Source organism: Leucoraja erinacea, chromosome 3 (assembly GCF_028641065.1).
Source record: "Leucoraja erinacea ecotype New England chromosome 3, Leri_hhj_1, whole genome shotgun sequence".
NCBI classification, from domain to species: Eukaryota; Metazoa; Chordata; class Chondrichthyes; order Rajiformes; family Rajidae; genus Leucoraja; species Leucoraja erinaceus.
Genome location: NC_073379.1, coordinates 79,893,770 through 79,915,099, shown reverse-complemented (window position 1 = coordinate 79,915,099; position 21,330 = coordinate 79,893,770). Strand labels below are relative to the sequence as shown.

The 21,330-nt window shown below is 41.4% G+C and overlaps 1 protein-coding gene across 2 annotated transcripts in view; it reads left to right on the top strand.

Annotated features, from left to right (window-relative positions):
• The window catches only part of pcsk5b (proprotein convertase subtilisin/kexin type 5b), a 299,623-nt gene that overhangs the window by 248,503 nt on the left and 29,790 nt on the right, over window positions 1-21,330 (top strand). For both annotated transcript variants that reach the window (XM_055633051.1, XM_055633052.1), the window contains exons 22-29: window positions 210-346; window positions 1,633-1,833; window positions 3,433-3,501; window positions 8,014-8,056; window positions 11,250-11,392; window positions 13,483-13,686; window positions 19,182-19,268; window positions 20,623-20,824. In XM_055633051.1, the coding sequence (XP_055489026.1) occupies window positions 210-346; window positions 1,633-1,833; window positions 3,433-3,501; window positions 8,014-8,056; window positions 11,250-11,392; window positions 13,483-13,686; window positions 19,182-19,268; window positions 20,623-20,824 (1,086 nt within the window). The remainder of the gene's footprint in view (window positions 1-209; window positions 347-1,632; window positions 1,834-3,432; window positions 3,502-8,013; window positions 8,057-11,249; window positions 11,393-13,482; window positions 13,687-19,181; window positions 19,269-20,622; window positions 20,825-21,330) is intronic.

The window sequence follows — 21,330 nt, the reverse complement described above, 5'->3', positions numbered from 1 at the left end:
AACATTATGTAAAATGCATGACTTCCATCATGCTATATTAAAATCATAATATACCTGTAGTGTATCATTGTCTCTGTACTGTACACTGCACAATCACGATAAAGATTGAATCTAGTGGCTCTGTAAACATGATGGATACTCCCTGATTCAGCAATGTGAAAAGTAGCCATTCGTGTTTTATGAGTCGCTTTTTTTTGTCTTGTTTATAGGGTCTTAGACAATGGTATTTGCGCCACAACCTGCCCCCCTGGTAAGTTTGTCTATAATGGCCAGTGTCACCCATGTCATCACACCTGCAAGGAATGTGTTAGAGGGGAACCTAATGACTGCACGTCTTGTGATAAAGGTGAGCTAACAGCAATTGTAAAAATTAAATTAATCTTCAAACACCCACTCATACACGCAAACATACAGCCCATAATCAAGGGCTAAAATACTATAAACAGACGTGGTACCAAGAACATTTTAAATTTAAATGTTGTCCATTCAAGGTTATTAATAGTAAATCAGATCTTGGCATCACAGACTAATAGTGAAATTGATTTTATCACAAATATGTTCCTGGCTTTAAAACAATGATGGATGTAATTACAATTTTATCAGTCTATGTTCCTGGGAGGAATCCATGAGAACATTGATTCATAAAGTTATATCCCTTGAGTAGATTGCTAGATAATCAAGGGTTGTTTCTTTGTATTTATTTTGGCAGAGAGCTTACTAGAAATGACTGATCTGAATTGGATCCCCAAGCAATTGAGCATGTCCGTCAAATAAAATTATTGCTTCCATTCCATCTTCACCTTTAAGATTCCACAGATACCTCAACAGTGATAACATATTTATTTCTTCTAATGATCCTGAAGAAATAAGCTGGTGAGGGTGCAGGGAAAGGTCATGAGGATGTTGCCAGGATTCCAGGGCCTGAGCTTTCGGGGCAGGTTAGGCAGGCTAGGACTGTACTCCTTGGAGTGCAGGAGGCTGAGTGGTGATCTTATAGAGGTGTACAAAATCATGAGGGGAATGAATAGGGTGAATGCACAGAGTTATTTCCCCAGAATTGGGGAACCAAGAAGTAGAGGGCATAGGTTTAAGGTGAGAGGGGAAATATTTATTAGGAATCTGGAGGGGTGACTTCTTCACACAGAGGGCGATGAGGATATGGAACAAGCTGCCAGAGGAACTAGTTGAGGCAGCCAGAATAATGACTTTTAAAAGACTTTTGGGCAGGAATATGGATAGGAAAGATTTAGGGGGATATGGGCCAAATGTGGGCAAATGGGGCATCTTGGTCGGCATGGACAACTTAGGCCAAGGGGGCTGTTTCCATGCTGCATGACTCTATGACTGCAAATAAATCCCTGATATAAATCCCTGATTTAATCAATGTGATCAATTCCATACCCTATCCTAAATCATAGTAGTGAGTACCAAAGGGATGGTTAAAAGAAACCTTGATTCCACTGTGCAGTCGTAGGTGTTCTGTGCTTGGCAGCTAATGGGTCATTTGGAGGCAAATATTATTAATATGGAAGTCCCTATCATGTTTTTTCATATGAAGCCAGTATTTGTATTCAATGCAAATTTTACCCCAGTTAAAGCTAAAAGAAATTCACATTTTTATTTTTTCCACAGATAAATTCAGGATTGATCGTTACCTTTTTAAAGGAGAATGCAGAGAATATTGCCCTTCATTTTATTACCCAGCATCTGATCAAACCTGCAAGGTGTGCTCCAGTAACTGTGAGGTGTGCGTGAGTAACACAGACTGTAAAAGGTGCTCCACTGGCTACTACCTCACAAATGAAGGATGCCAAGAGTTAAAATGTAAAGATGGTAAGAAACAACATTATTTTTTTATGTACAGTATGAAGTTAAAACTTGTACATCCTGTACAATATAAAACATCCTGTACAATAGAATCAGCATTGAGAAAAATAGATTTGCATGAAAAGATGTAAAGTATGATCTGACATTCATTATAATTATGAACGATAGGTAGAAAACATCTATTCAGTCAATGATGTTTCCAAAAATGATTCAATTGATATCGTCAACTCCTATTTGTGCAAGAGTCAGAGGAAGGAGGGATCTTAAGAATGGATTATATTAGAAATGCCTCTTTTTCATGACAATTACTTTAGGTTATCCAAATGAAATGCGTATATGTGTAGGTATGTTGCAAAACCTACCTGAATCGTCGCTGAGAATCTGCCCCAGCCCGTGTGTGTGATTTTGGAGCTGTTTAGAGGGGGCGGGTTTAAAACGCGATTTTTACTAGGCTGTTCCAATCGAAAATGTTCAGCCTAGTAAATCATTAACGAAAAATCGCTGAAAGACCCCGTCGCAAAAGGTATTATTAGTTTTATAGTCCTCGAATAATAGTTATAATAGTTTTAAAATCACTCTCTCAACCTCTCGCAGCCCCAGGGTTTTATAAAACAAACAATTAAAGGTATGTACCTTATTTTTACATTAAAAGGGGCTTCTTAAGACCCCTTTATACAAAGTTTACTATGGCGAGTAGTTCATTTTGGGCTCTTTATATCCCGCAATATTTTTCTGGGCATTTGAGGGCACAAATCCAGCGGAATGTGAACGTTCTAAACCAGCGCGTTCACAGAAACCCACTAGAAAGCTGATTTAAAATGGACTTTAATTCACAGCAATTGAACACTAAATTCCTTCCATTTGGCCTATAAATTGATGTAAATGAGATTTTAAAATCATGTTTTATTGTGAATTATTTGTGAAAATTATTTGGACACTTGGGCTATGTAAAAATGTCAATCATTTATTAAGAAATGGATAGATGTTTAGATCTAGTAATTGAAGTTTGAAATTAGCTACAAGTGGGTAACTAACTAATTATATGCTTTAATTTCAGGTCATCCAAGTAAGATTATTTTATATTTGTTTCAGAATGGTTCAATCTATGATAACTGAAAATTTCATTCAGTTCTCTTAATTTTTAAGAAGGTTATGGGCTTTTGACTGTCCATGATCACAGCTTTTTTGTTATGTCCATAGAAAATCAATAGGGAACAAGATGCTTATTTCCGAGTATGAAAATGGCCATAACTTTTTTATTACTTGAGATATGAAAGTGAATGAGGTGTCAGATTAAACTTCTTTTTATGCTTTATCTGATGGGATAAATTGCAGACTTGATTTTTTAAATCTCAAAATTTTGTAACATTGTTAATATGTGTGAACATCTAATGTGCGTATGATTGCAGTGGCAATAATGCTTTTATTGAATAGTCCATTAGCATTTATTGTTAGACATAAATGCCACATTTTCACATTCAGCATTAAAGTGACGTAGAAAGTGGTTCCCTTCTAAATATTTTCTTAACAGCTAAATGGCAGGAATGCATTAACATTATCGCTCACACTTATATTAGCAATAAAAGCTGCATTTCCATTCCACAGATGCATTTACAGATCGCCAACATGAAGAATGTGTGCAGTGTGAAACAGGATGTGAGAAATGTTTATTAGGTAAGCTGTAAAATAAAATGATGTGGAAATTACAAATGGAAAAAAATGCTGCTTTGCCCAACTTGTTTTACTCCAGTATTAGCAACGTACTTTATTGGAGCAGCTGGAACAGCATTTTTGCATACTCTCGAGTCATCAGGCCCAGATACTCAAATATAAAGGAGTATAATATATTACAGTCTGTTTTCAAGTTATTTTGTCAGGAGGAATTTGTGACTGATATTAAATTAAAATATGTTTGTTAATAGCTAAACCAGGAAGTGATGAAGTGAATACTGGCCCTATAAAAAATATGAGGTGAACTTTCTGAACAGGTGCAACATAATGGTTCTATCACATCCCAATAGCTGCTCTTTATTCATTCTGCAGAATTCTTGAAATCAACATACTTATTAATTTTCTCTATTCAAATAGAAATGATAATGGACAATTTGCATTGAAATATATTTTGTATTCCATGTCACACTATTAAGAAAAACTTTATAAAGGATGTGTTTTTTATAACTGTTTATAAAAAAACAGTTTGTTTTTTATGTGTTTAAAATGCATTATTTTGAAAGGGCATTACAGTTCCTTAATCTTTTTTCTCTTGAAAGTGCTTACTGTTACCTAAGAAGGAGTTTATAGGCACCTGCTGCCTCCCAATATCTCTCTCAATTCTCTATACAACAGGAGTGAACAGTGAGAACTGGTTGTTTGAGCTATGTCTATTCACATTCCCACTTATGGATTGGTAGAAATAATAAGCACAGAAGGAAACCATTCGATCCATTGTATCCATGCCGTCAGAAATTAACAATTTTGGTGAATTCCACTCACTGATTCTTGGTCAATACCCCTTAGATTTTCAAATACCAATAAAGTTACTTATTAAATGTGGTAGGGATTCCTACTCCTGTTCCCTTCCAAAAAATAATATTTAGATTTCAAAACTCAACAAACTATTATTTTTCACTCAATTTCACTCTAATCCTTCTAGTTATTAATTAAATCTATAACACTTATTACTGAACGATCTGCAATGGAGAGGTCTACTTATGCTATTTAGGTTTCAAAATAATAATTTAAGAAATACCAATTAATTTTATCTGCCCTTCAATGTCCTTTCTTCCCAAGAAGGCAAACCCATCTTAATTGGTCTCTACTCATGACTGTAGCCCTGGTAACATCTGCATATATCTATTCTCCATCTTCCATTATACAATTAAATCTTTTCAGTCGAATGGTGACCAGATTTTGCTGTCCATTCAGATGTGCTCTAGCTAGAGCTTTCAACCGTGATCTTCTTGCTCTTGTGTTCAATTCATTGTGCAACAAAGGGAATAATCCCATTGGCTTCTTAACCACGTTATCAACCTACATCTACCTTCTAGATTCAGTAGATTCTTATGTCCAATCAAGATCCTTATGTTCCTTTATATTTCTTGGTATTCTACCATTTATTCGATATTTCATTTGTCCTCCCCAAGTGCATTATCCCACATTTCTTCAGATTGTATTCCATTTGCCATCTTTGTACCTAACCAACATCTTCCTGTAGTCCAGAACTTCCTTCCTCAATATTAATTACATAGCAAATTTGGGTATTAATGGCACCAAACGGAGCACTCATGATCTAGTTGTTAATAAATAAATGTCAAGGCGGAACTAGACAATTCCTACTTTCTTCTTTTTGCTTTCTTCATCAATGGCAGCAAACTGACAGGGCAATAATTAGCAATAACCAGAGGGATGTGCAATTTTTTACATGGCAGTACAGATTCCAATTTTGTCACTGTATTTGCACAGCTTGGCTGGACCTGTGGCTCATTCCGGACCACACTTTTTAAGCACCTCAGCTGGAATGATTACTGGTGCATCAATGTAAGCTGCAGCAAGTAAGAATTTAATTCTTCTGTTGCTGCTATATATGACTTTTAAACACTTTTGACTCTAGACATAGTGGATTATTTTATGCCACATGTGGGCAGACATGGCCTAAGTTTAAAGTCTCACCTTTAATAGAAACATGATGTACATTATACACCAAACCAAAAGGCAAAGAACATAACGGTGCAGGCTCGAAGGGCCGAATGGCCTCCTCCTGCACCTATTTTCTATAATGTATCAGTTCCACTTCACAAAGTGACCGTCCCTTCAACTTTTTTGAAATGTGAATCAATAGATGGGTTAGAAGAAGGGTTTCGGCCTGAAACATTGCCTATTTCCTTCATTCCATAGATGCTGCCGCACCCGCTGAGATTCTCCAGCATTTTTGTCTCCCTTCGATTTTCCAGCATCTGCAGTTCCTTCTTGAACGATAGATTTGTCTGTTCACCAACGTTTGAAAACACATTTATTCTGAAAACTTGATGGCATTTGTATGCCATCTAGTGGAAAATCGTGGCAAATCTATGTGAAACAATTTGAAAAAAGGCCAATGCTGAATATTTGTAAGGAAATTTGTAAAAAAAAAAAGAAAGCGTAAGAGGAATTCAGGAACCTCAAAGACCAGTAATTATTTAATTATTGCTTCAATGTATCAAAGATAAGCAATAACATTCTAGGTGACTGGGTGCAGCAGTCAAAGTCCTGCTCTGAATTATCCAAGCAGTTCTGGTGGACTACACAGAAACATTGAAAATTAATAAGCAGAAGTCATTGAGGAAGTTGCAGATTGAATCCAGATAGAGTAAATTTACTTTCTTAACAATTATATGGCACAAAAGCATTGGGAGACACTAATTGAACCATGCATTGTCACTACACCATGCAGTTACTGTGTTCCTGATGTGTAACAGTATTTGTGGAATAGCAGCAAATAGAATGGCATGTATTGCATGTTTTTATCGGTACAGTCTTTTGCCCATAGGGGAATCAAGAACCAGAGGACATATGTTTAAGGTGAGGGGGGAAAGATTTAGTAGGAACCTGAGGAGTAACTACTTTATACAAAGGGTGGTGGGTGTATGGCATGAACTGTCGGAGGAAGTAATTGAGGCAGGTACTATCACAACGTTTAAGAAACATTTAGACAGGTACAGTGCTCGGAATAATAATAATAATAATAAATTTTATTTTCGAGCGCCTTTCAAATCTCAAGGCCACCTTACAAAGATTAAACAGAAGAGAAACAAATCATATAGTCGGAGAAAAATAAATAATAAGGACATCATCAATACACAAATTAAAGATAGAAATCGCTCCAAAGACACAAAATCAAAAAATCAAAAAAAAACACAATGTGAAGAGAGAGCAGCGGCAACTAAAGCGCACCAACGTCCACTCTCTCTTCCAACAGCCATCTTGGACACAGACTAACAAAGTACCTTACAGACAGAAAAATCATCCCCCCACAGTGGTTACCACTGTGGGGGAAGGAACAAAAGTCCAGTCCCCAACCCCAGTTCTCCCAAAAGTCAGGCCTAATGATCATTTACACTTCATCTCTGGTGCTAGAGCGTCTTACAGTAAAAAAAAAACAATTCAGCCCATCAAGATGAGACTTTTCACAAACTGCTAGCAATCTTACTTATATTGAAGATCACTATGGTACGTAATTTACCATCTGAATTAAAATTGGCTGTTTTTAATGCATCGTAGAGAGGAGAAGATTATGGGTATTGTTAAAAATGTCAAATTTGTGTTTAATCAAAACCAAGCATTGAGTTTCTTTGTTCTTAGATTAAGGCAATGGTATCTGATCCTTTCTATAGAGAGAAGGCTTACCATTATCACATCGAAAATGGGCTTCGAGAGTAAAGTTGTAAAGCTGATTTAAAGTTGGAAATCTGAAATAAAAACAGAACATTCTGGTACCACTGAAATATTATCTTTGTTTTCCTTTCCACAGATGCTGCCTGATAAGCTGTGTATTCTCGACATTTTCTGTGTTTTTAATTATACAATTTGATTATTATACATGACAAGACTATTCCAGCACTCTTTTATGAACCTTTGTTGTTCAAAATCTTCACACAGAGGGTGGTGGGCATATGGATCGAGCTGCCAGTGGAGGTGGACGAGGCAGGAACTATAACAATATTTAAACGACATTTGGACAAGTACATGGATAGGAAAGGTTTAGGGGATATGGGCTAATCATGGACAGGTAGGATTAGTGTAGATAGGACATCTTGGTCAGCATGGGCAAATTGGGCCAAAGGGCCTATTCCCATGCTGTATGACTCTATGACTCCTCCTAGGATCTCGTGTCGACCATGCTGCGAGTATGAGTTGAGGGCAAACTTCTAAACTCGCCAATTAATTCTCCGTAGTGGGACAGGCCTTTCAGAGTTAAAATATTTCACTTATTTACCCCATATTCCAAAGGGAAATGTCACTTCTTTCACTGTGGGCTACTGCTTAAAGCAAATGTTGGATACATTCAATTTTTATGTATTTGAACCTAGATAATACCCTTTCTTTTGTGCCGTAGTAAAGGATTATCACCAGCGACTGAAAAAATTAATTGTACACAAGTGCATCGTTTTTTTTCACAACCAATACAACAATGTCTATTTCTTTCTACAGATGATCCAACAAAATGTAAATCATGTACAGCTGGATTCTACATGTAAGTTATATTTTGTTATTAGAATTTTATTGTTTGAGTTACAGAGCATTGTGGCTCAAATTCCTGACTAGTCGTCGGAGTCTGTACTACAGGGCTGCCAACTCTCACGCTTTGAGCGTGAGAATCACGCCCTCAAGCAAACTCTCATGCCCTCACGCTGATCAGAAATTTCTCATGCTCTGTGGTGAGAAATTCTGTGATCAACAAATATTTCAAAACTCGGATAATGCATGGTCCGCGGGTGTTGGAGAGCCGGGGCTGAGGGAGGGATGGAAGCAGCGGGCGGATACAGATGCGGGGAGCCGGGGCTGGTGAGTTTGCGGGGCTGACGAGTATTTGCACGGCTAGCGAGTCGCTCGCTGCAGCTTCGGCCATGGAGCACTCCGGACGGTGTGAGTGTCCCGGGCCGTCGGAGGCGTCGGAAGCTCCACTGCCGCGAGAGTCTCTGTGCCGAAGGGACAGACTCTCAAAGGGAGGTGGAGAGAGAGAGAGAGAGGGGAAGGAGACAGGGAGACATGGGGGAGAGAGAGAGGAGGGGTGAGAGGAGAAAGAGGAGAGAGACAGAGGGGGACTGAATGGAGAGAGAGAAGAGGGAGAGGGGGAAAGAGGTAGGGGGGAGAGAGGGGGGGAGAGAGAGAGAGAGAGAGAGGGAGAGGGGGGGAGAGTGAGAGGGGTGAGAGGGAAGAGAGCGTAGGGGGTGGAGAGGGAGGAGAAGGGGAAGAGAGAGGGGTGGTAAAAGAGAAGAGGGGGAAAGAGAGAAATGGTCGAAATAATGAGATAGGGGGCAAAGAAAAAGAGATAGAGACAGAGGAGAAAGAGAGAGGGGAGAGAGCAAGGGGGAGTGAGGTGGGAGGGAGATATGGGGAGAGAGGAGGAGAAAAGAGATGAGAGAGAGAGAGAGAGAGAGAGAGAGAGAGAGAGAGAGAGAGAGAGAGAGAGAGAGAGGGGGGGGAGGGAGAGAGAGAGAAGGGGGAGGGGGAGAGACAGATAGAGGGGAGAGAGAGAGAGGGGGGAGAGAGAGAGGAGGGGAGCGAGAGAGGGGGAAGAGAGGGGAGAGGGGGAGAGGGAGAGAGAGGGGGAGAGATAGAGAGAGAGAGAGGGACAGAGAGAGAGAGAGAGGGAGAGAGAATGAGAGGGGGAGAGAGAGAGAAAGAAACAGACAGGGAGAGAGACAAACACACAGCGAAAGGGAAACAAAGAACAGGGTTAGAGAGAGACGGGAGAGAGAGAGAGAGAGAGAGAGAGAGGGAAATGGAGAGAGGGAGAGAGAGAAATGGAGAGAGAGGGGGAGAGAGAGGAGAGACAGAGAGGGAGAGAGAGGAGAAAGAGAGATGGAGGGGAGAGATAGAGGGGGAGAGAGAGGGGGGTTGAGAGGAGAGAGAGTGCATCCTGGAGGACAACCAGTGGCTGCTGGAAGTAAGTACCAAGCACTGGGTAGAAACGGTGGAAGATAGTGGACTTCAAATGGGGGTGGTTGGAGAAAGCATCCTGCTTGCCTGCTAGATTTTCACTTACTGTAACTGCAGGAAAAATGTTCCAGATGTTGGGGGCGTTCAGAACCATGGGTCACAGTTTAAGAATAAAGGGGGGGGGGGGGGGGGGGGCAGTTAGGACTGAGATGGAGGACAAATTTTCTTCACGCAGAGAGTTGTGAATCTGTGAAATTCTCTGCCACAGAAGGCAGTGCAGGCCAATTCACTGGATGTTTTCAAGAGAGAGTTACATTTAGTTCTTGGGGCTAACGCCATCAAGGGATATGGGGAAAAAACAGGAAAGAGGTACTGATTTTAGATGAATAGCCATGATCATATTGAATGGCAGTGCTGGCTCGAAGGGCCGATGGCCTATTCCTGCACCTATTTTCTATGTTTCTATGCTTGAGTATATGACAATAAAACTCGATCACTTGATTTTGAAGCATTCATGCATGGTGGAGGTATAATGTAGTCATAGAGTGATACAGTGTGAAAACAGGCCCTTCGGCGCAACCCGCCAACATGTCCCAGCTACACTACCTGCTTTTGGTACATACCTCCAAACCTGTCCGATCCATGTTACAGTAACTTTTTCTTAAATGTTGGGATGGTCCCTACCTCAACTACCTCCTCTGGCAGCTTGTTCCATACACCCACCACCCTTTGTGTGGTTAAAGTTACCCCTTAAAAAGTTACCTCTTAAAAATACTTCATACAAAAAGCATTGAAATCATACTTCTACAGTGCACTAAAACATGATTTTAATACATCAAATTTCAAAACGTTCCTACCCTTGGAGGGGGGACCCCTTCTTCCGCACCCTCTCCCCATTCGGTTGCTCCACTCCCTCACCGGGTACCCATACCCCAAGGCCAGTGATCAGTGATCGCACAGCCTCCCCCCTTTCAAAAATGCTCCAATCCAATTTAAAGCATATATATATTCAAGTGTAAGTTAAAAGACTTGCTGCAGTATGCACCATATTGCACAATTCCAAAGTGAGGGGGACACCCCTCCTCCCACCCACCCAGAGGATATGGTTGAATCAGATGCAATGATTCCATTCAAGAAGCAATTAGACAAAAACAATAAGAATGGAGGAATATTGTTCTAATAAGTCTAATGCAAGCAAATATAATACTTCATACCCAGAAATAAAATGGTGAATCTTTGTTGCACTCTATGCCAATTATATCCTTCTTAGGTAGAGACTAAAACAATGCTTAGTACTCAATACTGATATCATCTTCACGTTCACAAGGTATGGGAGTAGAATTAGGCTATTCAGCCCATCGAGTCTACTCCGCCATTCAATCATGTCTACCTCCTAATCCCATTTTCCTGCCTTGACACTCGTTCTAATCAAGAATTTGTCTAACCCTGCCTTAAAAATATCCACTATCTTGGTCTCCACAGCCCTCTATAGCAATGAGTTCCACATTTTTATTTGCTTAAACGTGAAAAGCTGCCTCTTTCTACTTCCTTGTACTTACTGAGAAACTTGGCCACATTAGTAAAATCACATGACCTTAGAACTCTGACTCTATAACAAAAGCATTTACGTTTCAGGAGAATCTTCTGTAAAAGATGAAAACATAATGAATATAGTATCATAATTTCTGAACACTACAAAGACCAACCATGTCATAACCCATAAATCTAGAAAGTGAGTTGCGTCATGCTTTGACATTGACCTGTTAAAATACTTTTATCTTAAGGTTTCATCAGCGGTGTTACTCAAGATGTCCATCTAAAACCTATGAAACAGAAGACACAATGGAATGTAAGGCTTGCAATGAGAATTGCACGCAGTGTGATGATACTCAGTGCTATTGGTGTGAAACTGGCTTCTTCTCTTCAGGTAAGCAATGCTCAGATTTGACATGAAACAAGTCACTTTGCTTATGTTAATCTTATCAGTGCAAATATATCTATCAATAATTATGACTGGGTCACATTTTCCTGAATGGCCTCTGTTGTCTGCTGCCTCCCACCCACCACAACCCTATTCCTCAAATTTCCCATCCCCTGTTCCCTCAAGCATATCCTCTCTGGATCTGGAAAGGCAATTTACTTGCCAAAAAGGGTTCTAAGGTCAAATAATGAGGTACTGTGATGATCTGAAATTACATAGTAGGCTAAGGGGGATTAAGCCTGGCTGGAATCACTGGAGTAATGAGGCAGCAGTTTCAACGCTAGCATCACTGTGGTGCGAGGCGTATGGTTGTGGTGGAGGAGACGTAAAAGAAAATTGAATTGGAGGACAAGTTGTATATCTGGGGTCAAGGATGGATGGCTATGGGAGATTGCAGAGACAAGTTGAAATAATGAGACGTTATAACTCAACGTATTATAGATTGGAGCTGGAAATCCGCTCGTGTCAGAGCAGAGGAGGCGATAAATAGAATAGAATAGAATAACATTTATTGTCATTTGAACCCAAGTTCAAATGAAATTACATGTCTGCAGTCATACAAACAAGAAAAAAAACCAAGACACACAATGAACACAATTTACATAAACATCCATCACAGTGAATCTCCAAACACCTCCTCACTGTGATGGAAGGCAAAGTCTTGTCTCTCCCCTGTTCTTTATTCTTCTCCCGATGTTAAAGCCCCCGGTGGGCGATGGTAAGTCCCGCGGCCGTTAAAGCCGCGCCGGGCGATGTAAGGCCCTGCTCCGGGTTGTTTTTAACCCCGCGATTCGGGCGGGAGAAGTTGCCGTTGCGGGAGCTCTGAAAAGCGGTCTCCCACCAGGGACCCGCGAGCTCCCGATGTTACCGTCCACAGGGCCTGTGGCTGGAGCCTCCGAAGTTCCAAAGTCGGGTCGCAGCCGCGCACCACCACAGCTCTCCACGCTCCGAATTTGGATGGTGAGTCCGCAGGCTCCGCGACTGGAGCCCCCAGGTTGTTCCGGTTGGAGGCTGCTCCACGGTGCTAGGCCCCAACGACAACGGAGACCCGACAGGGAAAAGGTCGGGTCCCCCGTACAGGGAAGAGATTTAAAAGTTTCCCCCACCCCACCGCCGCCCCCCCACACATATACACAGCTAAAAATAATATATAAACTACAACAAAAACATGCACCTAACAGTACAAAAAGAAAACAAAAAGGCAGATGGTCTGCAGAGGCCACTGCCGCGAGGCACCGCCACTTCCGAGTAATGAACAGCATTTAGTGCAGAACAGATTTCAACAGGCACATTTATGAAAAATTGGTGTTAACAGAGGCTGGAGCAAATAAGACTGAGATTGGAAAGTATTTGAACAAGTTATTCTAGATAGATAAACGCACACATAATTATTAGAGGAGTGAAGGTAACCATGTACAAATAAAGACTGATCTGTGCCTGGGAATTATGTCACCAATAACGGCATGTAGATAAGGTAGAGGGTCACAAGAATAATTCCTTGCTGGAAAGGAATAAATATAATCACTGCTGGAGATACCGATGGGTTAAATGGTATGAGAGGGTGCTCCATAGAACAAAATGGCAGAAACATGCTTGAAAAATGATATCATAATCTGAAGAGAGGACAAGTGTTTCCTATCTTTTATTATCAGATGTTTGCATAGTTTGAAGAAACATTTATCAACCTATTTACGTGTATGTATTCGTGATGCGAGATTGGAGACCTTTGTGGAAATATATCTCAATTTCTCTCTCTTCTTTCAAACGTATTTAAGTTAATTAGCCAATCATTCAGATTGAAAATATTCAGAATTAAACTCCTATGAACAGGCTTATTAAATTTTGACTCCTACATATATTTTCAAACAGATTACAACTTTGAATTAAGAATTAAGGTAATTGTACTACTGAGTGCCAAAATAAATATATTCAAATTTTCAGTTGTAAATTTTTAATATTACAATTTAATCTGGAGAGCAAGTGCATTTGAAAAACATTAATTTATTAACCGAGCTAATATATTTGTATTATTTTAGATTTAAAATGTGTAACCACCTGCACATCTGGTTACTATGGCAACAAAGATAGTGCCACGTGTGACGTTTGCCCTCCTGCATGCAGCACATGCCATGGTCCTGTCCTTAATGAATGCGATTCCTGCAAAGATCCTTTCAAATTTCAAGATGGTATGTGCATCTTACCTTCTTCGGAAGTCTGTGAAGATGGACGCTACTGGAATGGTGAGTAACACAAACAACAAGTTGAAGCACTTGTTTAAGCACTTGGTGTGGTGAAGATTATTAAAATAATCTTTCTGCTGACTGGATAGCATGCTTATAGGGGCAACACTTATAGGGGTGTATTATAGACCGCCAAACGGGGAACGAGATTTGGAAGAGCAAATATGTAAGGAGATAGCAGATATTAGTAGTAAGCACAAGGTAGTGATTGTGGGAGATTTCAACTTTCCACACATAGACTGGGAAACACATTCCGTAAATGGGCTGGATGGGTTGGAGTTTGTAAAATGTGTGCAGGATAGTTTTTTGCAGCAATACATAGAGGTACCTACTAGAGGAGGGCAGTGCTGGACCTCCTGTTAGGAAATGAGTCGGGACAGGTGGCGGAGGTATGCGTTGGGGAGCACTTCGGGTCCAGTGATCACAATACCATTAGTTTCAACATAATTTTGGAGAGGGTCAGAACTGACTGGACCTAGGGTTGAGATTTTTGATTGGAGAAAGGCTAACTTTGATGAGATGCGAGATGATTTAAAGGGAGTGAACTGGGACATTTTGTTTTATGGGAAAGATGTAGAAGAGAAATGGAGGACATTTAAAGGGGACATTTTAAGAGTACAGAATCTTTATGATCCTGCGGTTGAAAGGAAACAGTAAAAATTGGAAAGAGCCCTGGTTTTCAAGGGAAATTGGACATCTTGTTCGGAAAAAGAGGGAGATCTACAATAATTATAGGCAGCATGAAGTAAATGAGGTGCTTGAGGAGTATAAGGAATGTAAAAAGAATCTTAAGAAAGAAATTAGGAAAGCTAAAAGAAGATATGAGGTTGCTTTGGCAAATAAGGTGAAAGTAAATCCAAAGGGTTTCTACAGCTATATTAATAGCAAAAGGATAACGAGGGATAAAATTGGTCCATTGGAGAGACAGAGTGGACAGTTATCTGCAGAGCCAAAAGAGATGGGGGAGATATTGAACAATTTTTTTTCTTCGGTATTCACCAAGGAGAAGGATATTGAATTATGTGAGGTAAGGGAAACTAGTAGAGTAGCTATGGATACTATGAGGTTCAAAGTAAAAGAAGTACTGACACTTTTGAAAAATATAAACGTGGATAAGTCTCCAGGTCCTGACAGGATATTCCCTAGGACATTGAGGGAAGTTAGTGTAGAAATAGCCGGGGCTATGACAGAAATATTTCAAATGTCATTAGAAACGGGAATAGTCCCCGAGGATTGGCGTACTGCGCATGTTGTTCCATTGTTTAAAAAGGGTTCTAAGAGTAAACCTAGCAATTATAGACCTGTTAGTTTGACTTCAGTGGTGGGCAAATTAATGGAAAAGATACTTAGAGATAATATATATAAGCATCTGGATAAACAGGGTCTGATTAGGAACGGTCAACATGGATTTGTGCCTGGAAGGTCATGTTTGACTAATCTTCTTGAATTTTTTGAGGAGGTTACTAGGGAAATTGACGAGGGTAAAGCAGTGGATGTTGTCTATATGGACTTTAGTAAGGCCTTTGACAAGGTTCCTCATGGAAGGTTGGTTAAGAAGGTTCAACTGTTGGGTATAAATGCAGGAATAGCAAGATGGATTCAACAGTGGCTGAATGGGAGAAGCCAGAGGGTAATGGTGGATGGCTGTTTATCGGGTTGGAGGCAGGTGACTAGTGGGGTGCCTCGGGGATCTGTGTTGGGTCCTTTGTTGTTTGGCATGTACATCAATGATCTGGATGAAGGTGTGGTAAATTGGATTAGTAAGTATGCAGATGATACCAAGATATGGGGTGTTGTGGATAATGAAGAGGATTTCCAAAGTCTACAGAGTGATTTAGGCCATTTGGAAAAATGGGCTGAAAGATGGCAGATGGAGTTTAATGCTGATAAATGTGAGGTGCTACACCTTGACAGGACAAAGCAAAATAGGACGTACATGGTAAATGGTAGGGAATTGAAGAATACAGTTGAACAGAGGGATCTGGGTATAACCGTGCATAGTTCCTTGAAGGTGGAATCTCATATAGATAGGGTGGTAAAGAAAGCTTTTGGTATGCTAGCCTTTATAAATCAGAGCATTGAGTATAGAAGCTGGGATGTAATGTTAAAATTGTACAAGGCATTGGTGAGACCAAATCTGGAGTATGGTGTACAATTTTGGTCGCCCAATTATAGGAAGGATGTCAACAAAATAGAGAGAGTACAGAGGAGATTTACTAGAATGTTGCCTGGGTTTCAACAACTAAGTTACAGAGATAGGTTGAATAAGTTAGGTCTTTATTCTCTGGAGCGCAGAAGGTTAAGGGCGAACTTGATAGAGGTCTTTAAAATGATGAGAGGGATAGGCAGAGTTGATGTGGACAAGCTTTTCCCTTTGAGAATAGGGAAGATTCAAACAAGAGGACATGACTTCAGAATGAAGGGACAGAAGTTTATGGGTAATATGAGGGGGAACTTCTTTACTCAGAGAGTGGTAGCGGTGTGGAATGAGCTTCCAGTGGAAGTGGTGGAGGCAGGTTCATTGGTATCATTTAAAAATAAATTGGATAGGCATATGGATGAGAAGGGAATGGAGGGTTATGGTATGAGTGCAGGCAGGTGGGACTAAGGGAAAATAAAGTTGTTAGGCACGGACTTGTAGGGCCGAGATGGCCTGTTTCCGTGCTGTAATTGTTATATGGTTATATGCAATGGATAGTTTTTCACTGTACCTCAGTACACGTTCTCATGTGCTGCGATGGCAACAAGTTTCGTTCTGATCGGTGGTATATTGTAAATGTTATCGACGTTTAAAAATCTTTAAAACCGTGCGTGCGCAGATTTCTTCAGTCAGCGCCATGCAGATTGGTCTCTTCTGTCGGTCAATGCCACGTCCATTCCTGCCCCATCGGCCGAGGTTCAGTGTATGCCCTGCGGAATCCCAGTGGAGACCCTGGTCCAGTCTCTCTCTCCCTCATCACTCGCCCCTCTCCCCCGCCAGCCCTCTACGGCAATGGCGGTCCCATCTACCTCTCCCCCTGGATCCGTCTCTGCTGCCATTGTGGTAACTCACCCTCACGGCCTTCTCGGAGGAGATCTGGTCATCGAAACTCGTGGTGCCCACCGTGACGAACACAGGCCCCATCCCCCCCGCGGCCCAGCCCGGATTGGGCAGAGGGAGGGAGGGAGAGTCGGGTTGTAGTGTGGCCAACATGACTGATCGTCAAGTCAACTGGATCTAAACCACAACTAACAATAAATGATCTGTGGAGGAAGGAACTGAAAAAGCGGTTTTTCATGGATGGAGGAAGGGAGTGACTGAGGGTAGGGGAAAGGAGAGGAATGGAGAGGCGAGGGAGAGATTGGGGAGGGGAGGAGGAGAGGGGAAAGATCCTGGGTTGTGAGGAGGGAGTGTAGGGGGATTGAGGGAGAGGAGGGGGAGTGGGGAATAGAGAGAGAGGGCAATGGGGGAGGTCAGGAGGGATAGTGGGGGGGGGGAGGGGATAGGGGGAAGTGATGTGTGGGGAATAGAGGAGGGGAGAGGAGGTATGGAGGGAGGGAGTGACAGGGTAGGGGAAAGGAGGAGTGTGAGCAGGATTGGAGGATAGGGGAAAGAAGAGGGAGGGTGAAGAGGAGGGGGAGGGAGTGCTGGGGGATGAGGGGAAATGAGCCGTGCCCGCGCAGTTGGGGGCTATGCGCGAGTGATGCAATATTGCGTTGGGCGATTGGGTTGCATTGGGAACAGGTGAGCGGTGGAATGTTGCGTCGGGGAACGGGTTGCGTTGGGGGACCAGGCCTCCCATGTGACAGGGACCCGTCCCACGTAGTCTAGTAGTTTAATAAATATGGTGTGATACTAAATCATTTATGACTTAACAGGACATTATTTCTTTAAACTGACTTTTTCTTTGCATGCTGTTCTTGTGTGCTTATTGAATTATGTTGGAATATGTCAGATTGTTGGGATGTAGTAAATGCAACAAGATTCATCCAGGGTGCAGTGCAATCAAATGGCAGGATGACCAGAACACTACAACCAATCATTGACATTGACAGTCCACCTCCCTGCCTGAGATTGAACCAGATTATTTGCATCCTTGGAACCATTAGTATATGACATTATTAATAGGCCTGAGACCTGAAACGTTAATTATTTCTCCTTCCACAGTCGCTGCCTGATTTGCTAGGGGTATCCAGTATTTTCTGTTTTTATTAACATGTGAGACTGGGCATGTTTTCATTCCAGCATTTGCATATCTTTTGCTTAAAATATCTAATTCTTAAACACTTTCTAACTTTATAGCAATCCCTAAAAGCACAATCTAACCTATTATTATAATAAATGAATAAGGTCATGCCAACTCACCTTGGGTCTGGAGAAGGGTCTCGAACTGAAGCATCACCCATTCCTTCTTTCCAGAGATGCTGCCTGTCCCGCTGAGTTACTCCAGTTTTTTGTGTCCAACTCCTTGGGACTATCTTGTTTGGTCATTGCTGCCAAAGTGCATTGGTGTAGACATTAGGAGTGGCGGCGCCTAATGGCAGCAGCTCGACTACAGTCGTCTGTCTTTAAAAAAAAATTTGTCTTGTTAAATGTATGTCTTTGAGTCAGTTTTTATTATTATTTTAGCTGTGTATATGTGGGGGGGGGGGGGGGGGGACTGTGGGGGAAACCGTTTAAATCTCTTCCCTGTGCGGGGACCCAACTATTCCCTGTCGTGTCTCGGATGTCGTTGGGCCTAACATCGTGGAGCCGGCGGCGACCTCCGGCCGGGACTAACCTGAGGGCTCCAGTTGCAGAGCCTGCGGAACGGACATCGCGGAGCTGGCCAACTTCGGAGCGGGAAGAGCTGTGGTGGCGTGCGGCTGCGACCCGACTTTTGGAGTTCGGAGGCACCGGCCGCAGACCCGGTGGACGTGAACATCGGGAGCTCCAAGTCCCTGGTGGGAGACCGCTTTTCCGAGCTCCGCAACTGCGACTTCTCCCGCTGGAATCGCGGGTTTAAGGACATGGAGCCGGGGCCTAACATCGCCCCGCGTGGCTTAAACGGCCTCAGGACTTACCATTGCCCGCTGGGGGCTTTAACATCGGAGCCCCAGTTCGCCTCGACACTGCAGTTGGACTGCTGGACCACGGGAGAAGGAACAAAGAGAAGAGATAAAGACTTTGCCTTCCATCACAGTGAGGAGATGTTGGAGACTCACTGTGATGGATGTTTATGTAAACTGTGTTAAGTGTGTGTCTTGCATTGTTTTGTAATGTAAAAAACTGTAGAAATGGAATTTTGTTCAAACTTAGGTTTGAATGACAATAAATGGCATTCTATTCTAGGTGTGGATGGCATTGCCCCTTCCCTCACTGTTTACATCTGTGCAATGGAGACAATAATCTATCTTGTACAAGTGGCAATATTGTTTTTGAATAACATTCATAGTGTGATTGCAATTGAATGAGTAGAACAGTCTTATCTTACTGGACTGCAGCGATACAAACCTCTGCTCTAATTTTCATTTAGCTTACGAAAATGACTGTCTTCGCTGCAGTGACCTGTGCAAAACATGCACAGGAGAGGGATGGAATGAATGCACCAGTTGTCCTCCAGGTACTAAACTCCAAGTTTACATCTTTCTGCAAATAAATATTTCATGTTATTTATTTGTAAAGCACCAGTCTACTTCAAGCAAATTGTTATCAGTAGTTCCTTTCTTTTGGGAGCTTTGCAGAAAGCAATATTTTCTGTTTGCATTTTTGGTTGGTTTATCATATTTGAGCAATGTAGCACTTTCCTATTTTTGGAACCGAATATCGACATTAAGCGCCCCCTAGATCAGGCATATTGTTAATAAATAAAAATCCATTAAAGCCTACTGCAGATACATATCCATAATTAGGACTTTACCCATAAAACCCCACCCATCTTAATGAATTGTATAAGTGAAACTATCACCTTGTTTTACTAGAGGCTATGGTGTTAGGAGACATTCCCATTAGGAACTGAGCTGAAAGGAATTAATGCACATCGGATACTTTCAACGACAAGAGATATTAAATATTTCATCTGCCTGCCCTCGGGCAAGATAACAGTTTTAGATTAAATCCAACAATCCAAAGGATCATGCCACATCTCTTTTCTCAAAAAGTCATAAGAAGATGTACTTAGCACAATAGGTATTGTAGGTACCTACAATAGGTACAAATATTGTAGCACAATTAGCAAGTAAAATGTTACATCAAAAACATAAAAGGTAGAAGACCAGGTGGGAGAGTCCAAGAGGAATATTGGGGATGTGAGAAAGAGTTGTCACTTGGGGTGGGGGCAAGGACTCCATCCATGCCAGATACATAGACCCGGTAGTGGTAGCAATGGTAGAAGAGCTTAGCATTATGGTGACTGGTGAGCTTGGAACTTTTTTGAGCTGTGGACACAGGATACAAAGGTGCGGCCTCTCCTGAGGATAGACTGTTCAGCATTAGAGTGGGGGAGGTCAGGATGAATGGTGAAAACCCACAATTTAATTTGGTCCTGTGGTCAGATGCAGGGTCTGACGAGGGCAGTTAGAGGGACAGGGGCTCGAGAAAGGTACTGTGCCCCTCTAGCTCTCCTAATTGTTTTATTTTAAATCCCTCAAGAGACTAACCTGATTCCAGTTGCCTATAGCATCATATTCTTCCATTTTTGTTTCCTGATGAAACTTTCAATATCCTTCGAGGCATAAGAGACTGCAGTGTTGGAATCTTGAGCAAGAAGTAAAGTGCTGGAGTAACTTAATTGGCCCAGACTTCTAAGTTCTTCCAGTTCTTCAATATCCTTTGTCATCCAAGATTTCCTAACTTTGCAAATTTTGTCTTTCACCCTTACTGGAATTTGCTAGCTCTGAACTCTTTTTTGCCTAATAAATTAGATTAAGTTCTAAGTATAATTCATAATTAAATGCATTATTTATTTTGATACTTAGGACTGTATCTTGCAAACAATGCAGTTTGTGTCACGAGCTGTCAAAGTCAGACCTTTGCAAATTCAATTACTGCAAAGTGTGAGCGATGTGAAGAAGGTTGTGAGATCTGTTCAGTAAACAAGACTAACTGCCAGAGATGTATTACAATACCACAACAGCCTCGTTACCTTTATATGGGGAGGTGTCTAAGTGACTGTCCACAGTAAGTAAATATCAAAACAAACATAGTGGAAATATATTTAGTTGTTTACTGATACAGTAGTAAAGTCCCTGAATTATTTAATTTTATTCAGGATATTTTAACAGTCTATACAATGACAGCGCCTCGAAAATCTGGTTGTTGTACGTCTCTGAACAGTACGGACAACAGTAAATCTTGAGCTTGGTCTGAGCTTGGTGGGCAATGTTCAATCGTGCCTTTGCTTAAGAAAACATATTCCATCAATCTGCAGACTATTCTTGCTGGTTTTCAGGTTAACACAATTAGGAATTTGGACAGGGGGCATGAAGGATGTAGGTCAAAATAGTATATCCATATGCCTGGGCACATTCACCAAATATAAAGCTGAATGATTACACATATGATTACCTGTGAAACCTGGAGAAGTTCTCGACTGCTTCAAACAAATTTAACACACCCCTAAAAGATGACATCTGAAGACACTTTCAAAGCAGGTGAATGTTTTTTCCTGCAAAATCAATTTGTTT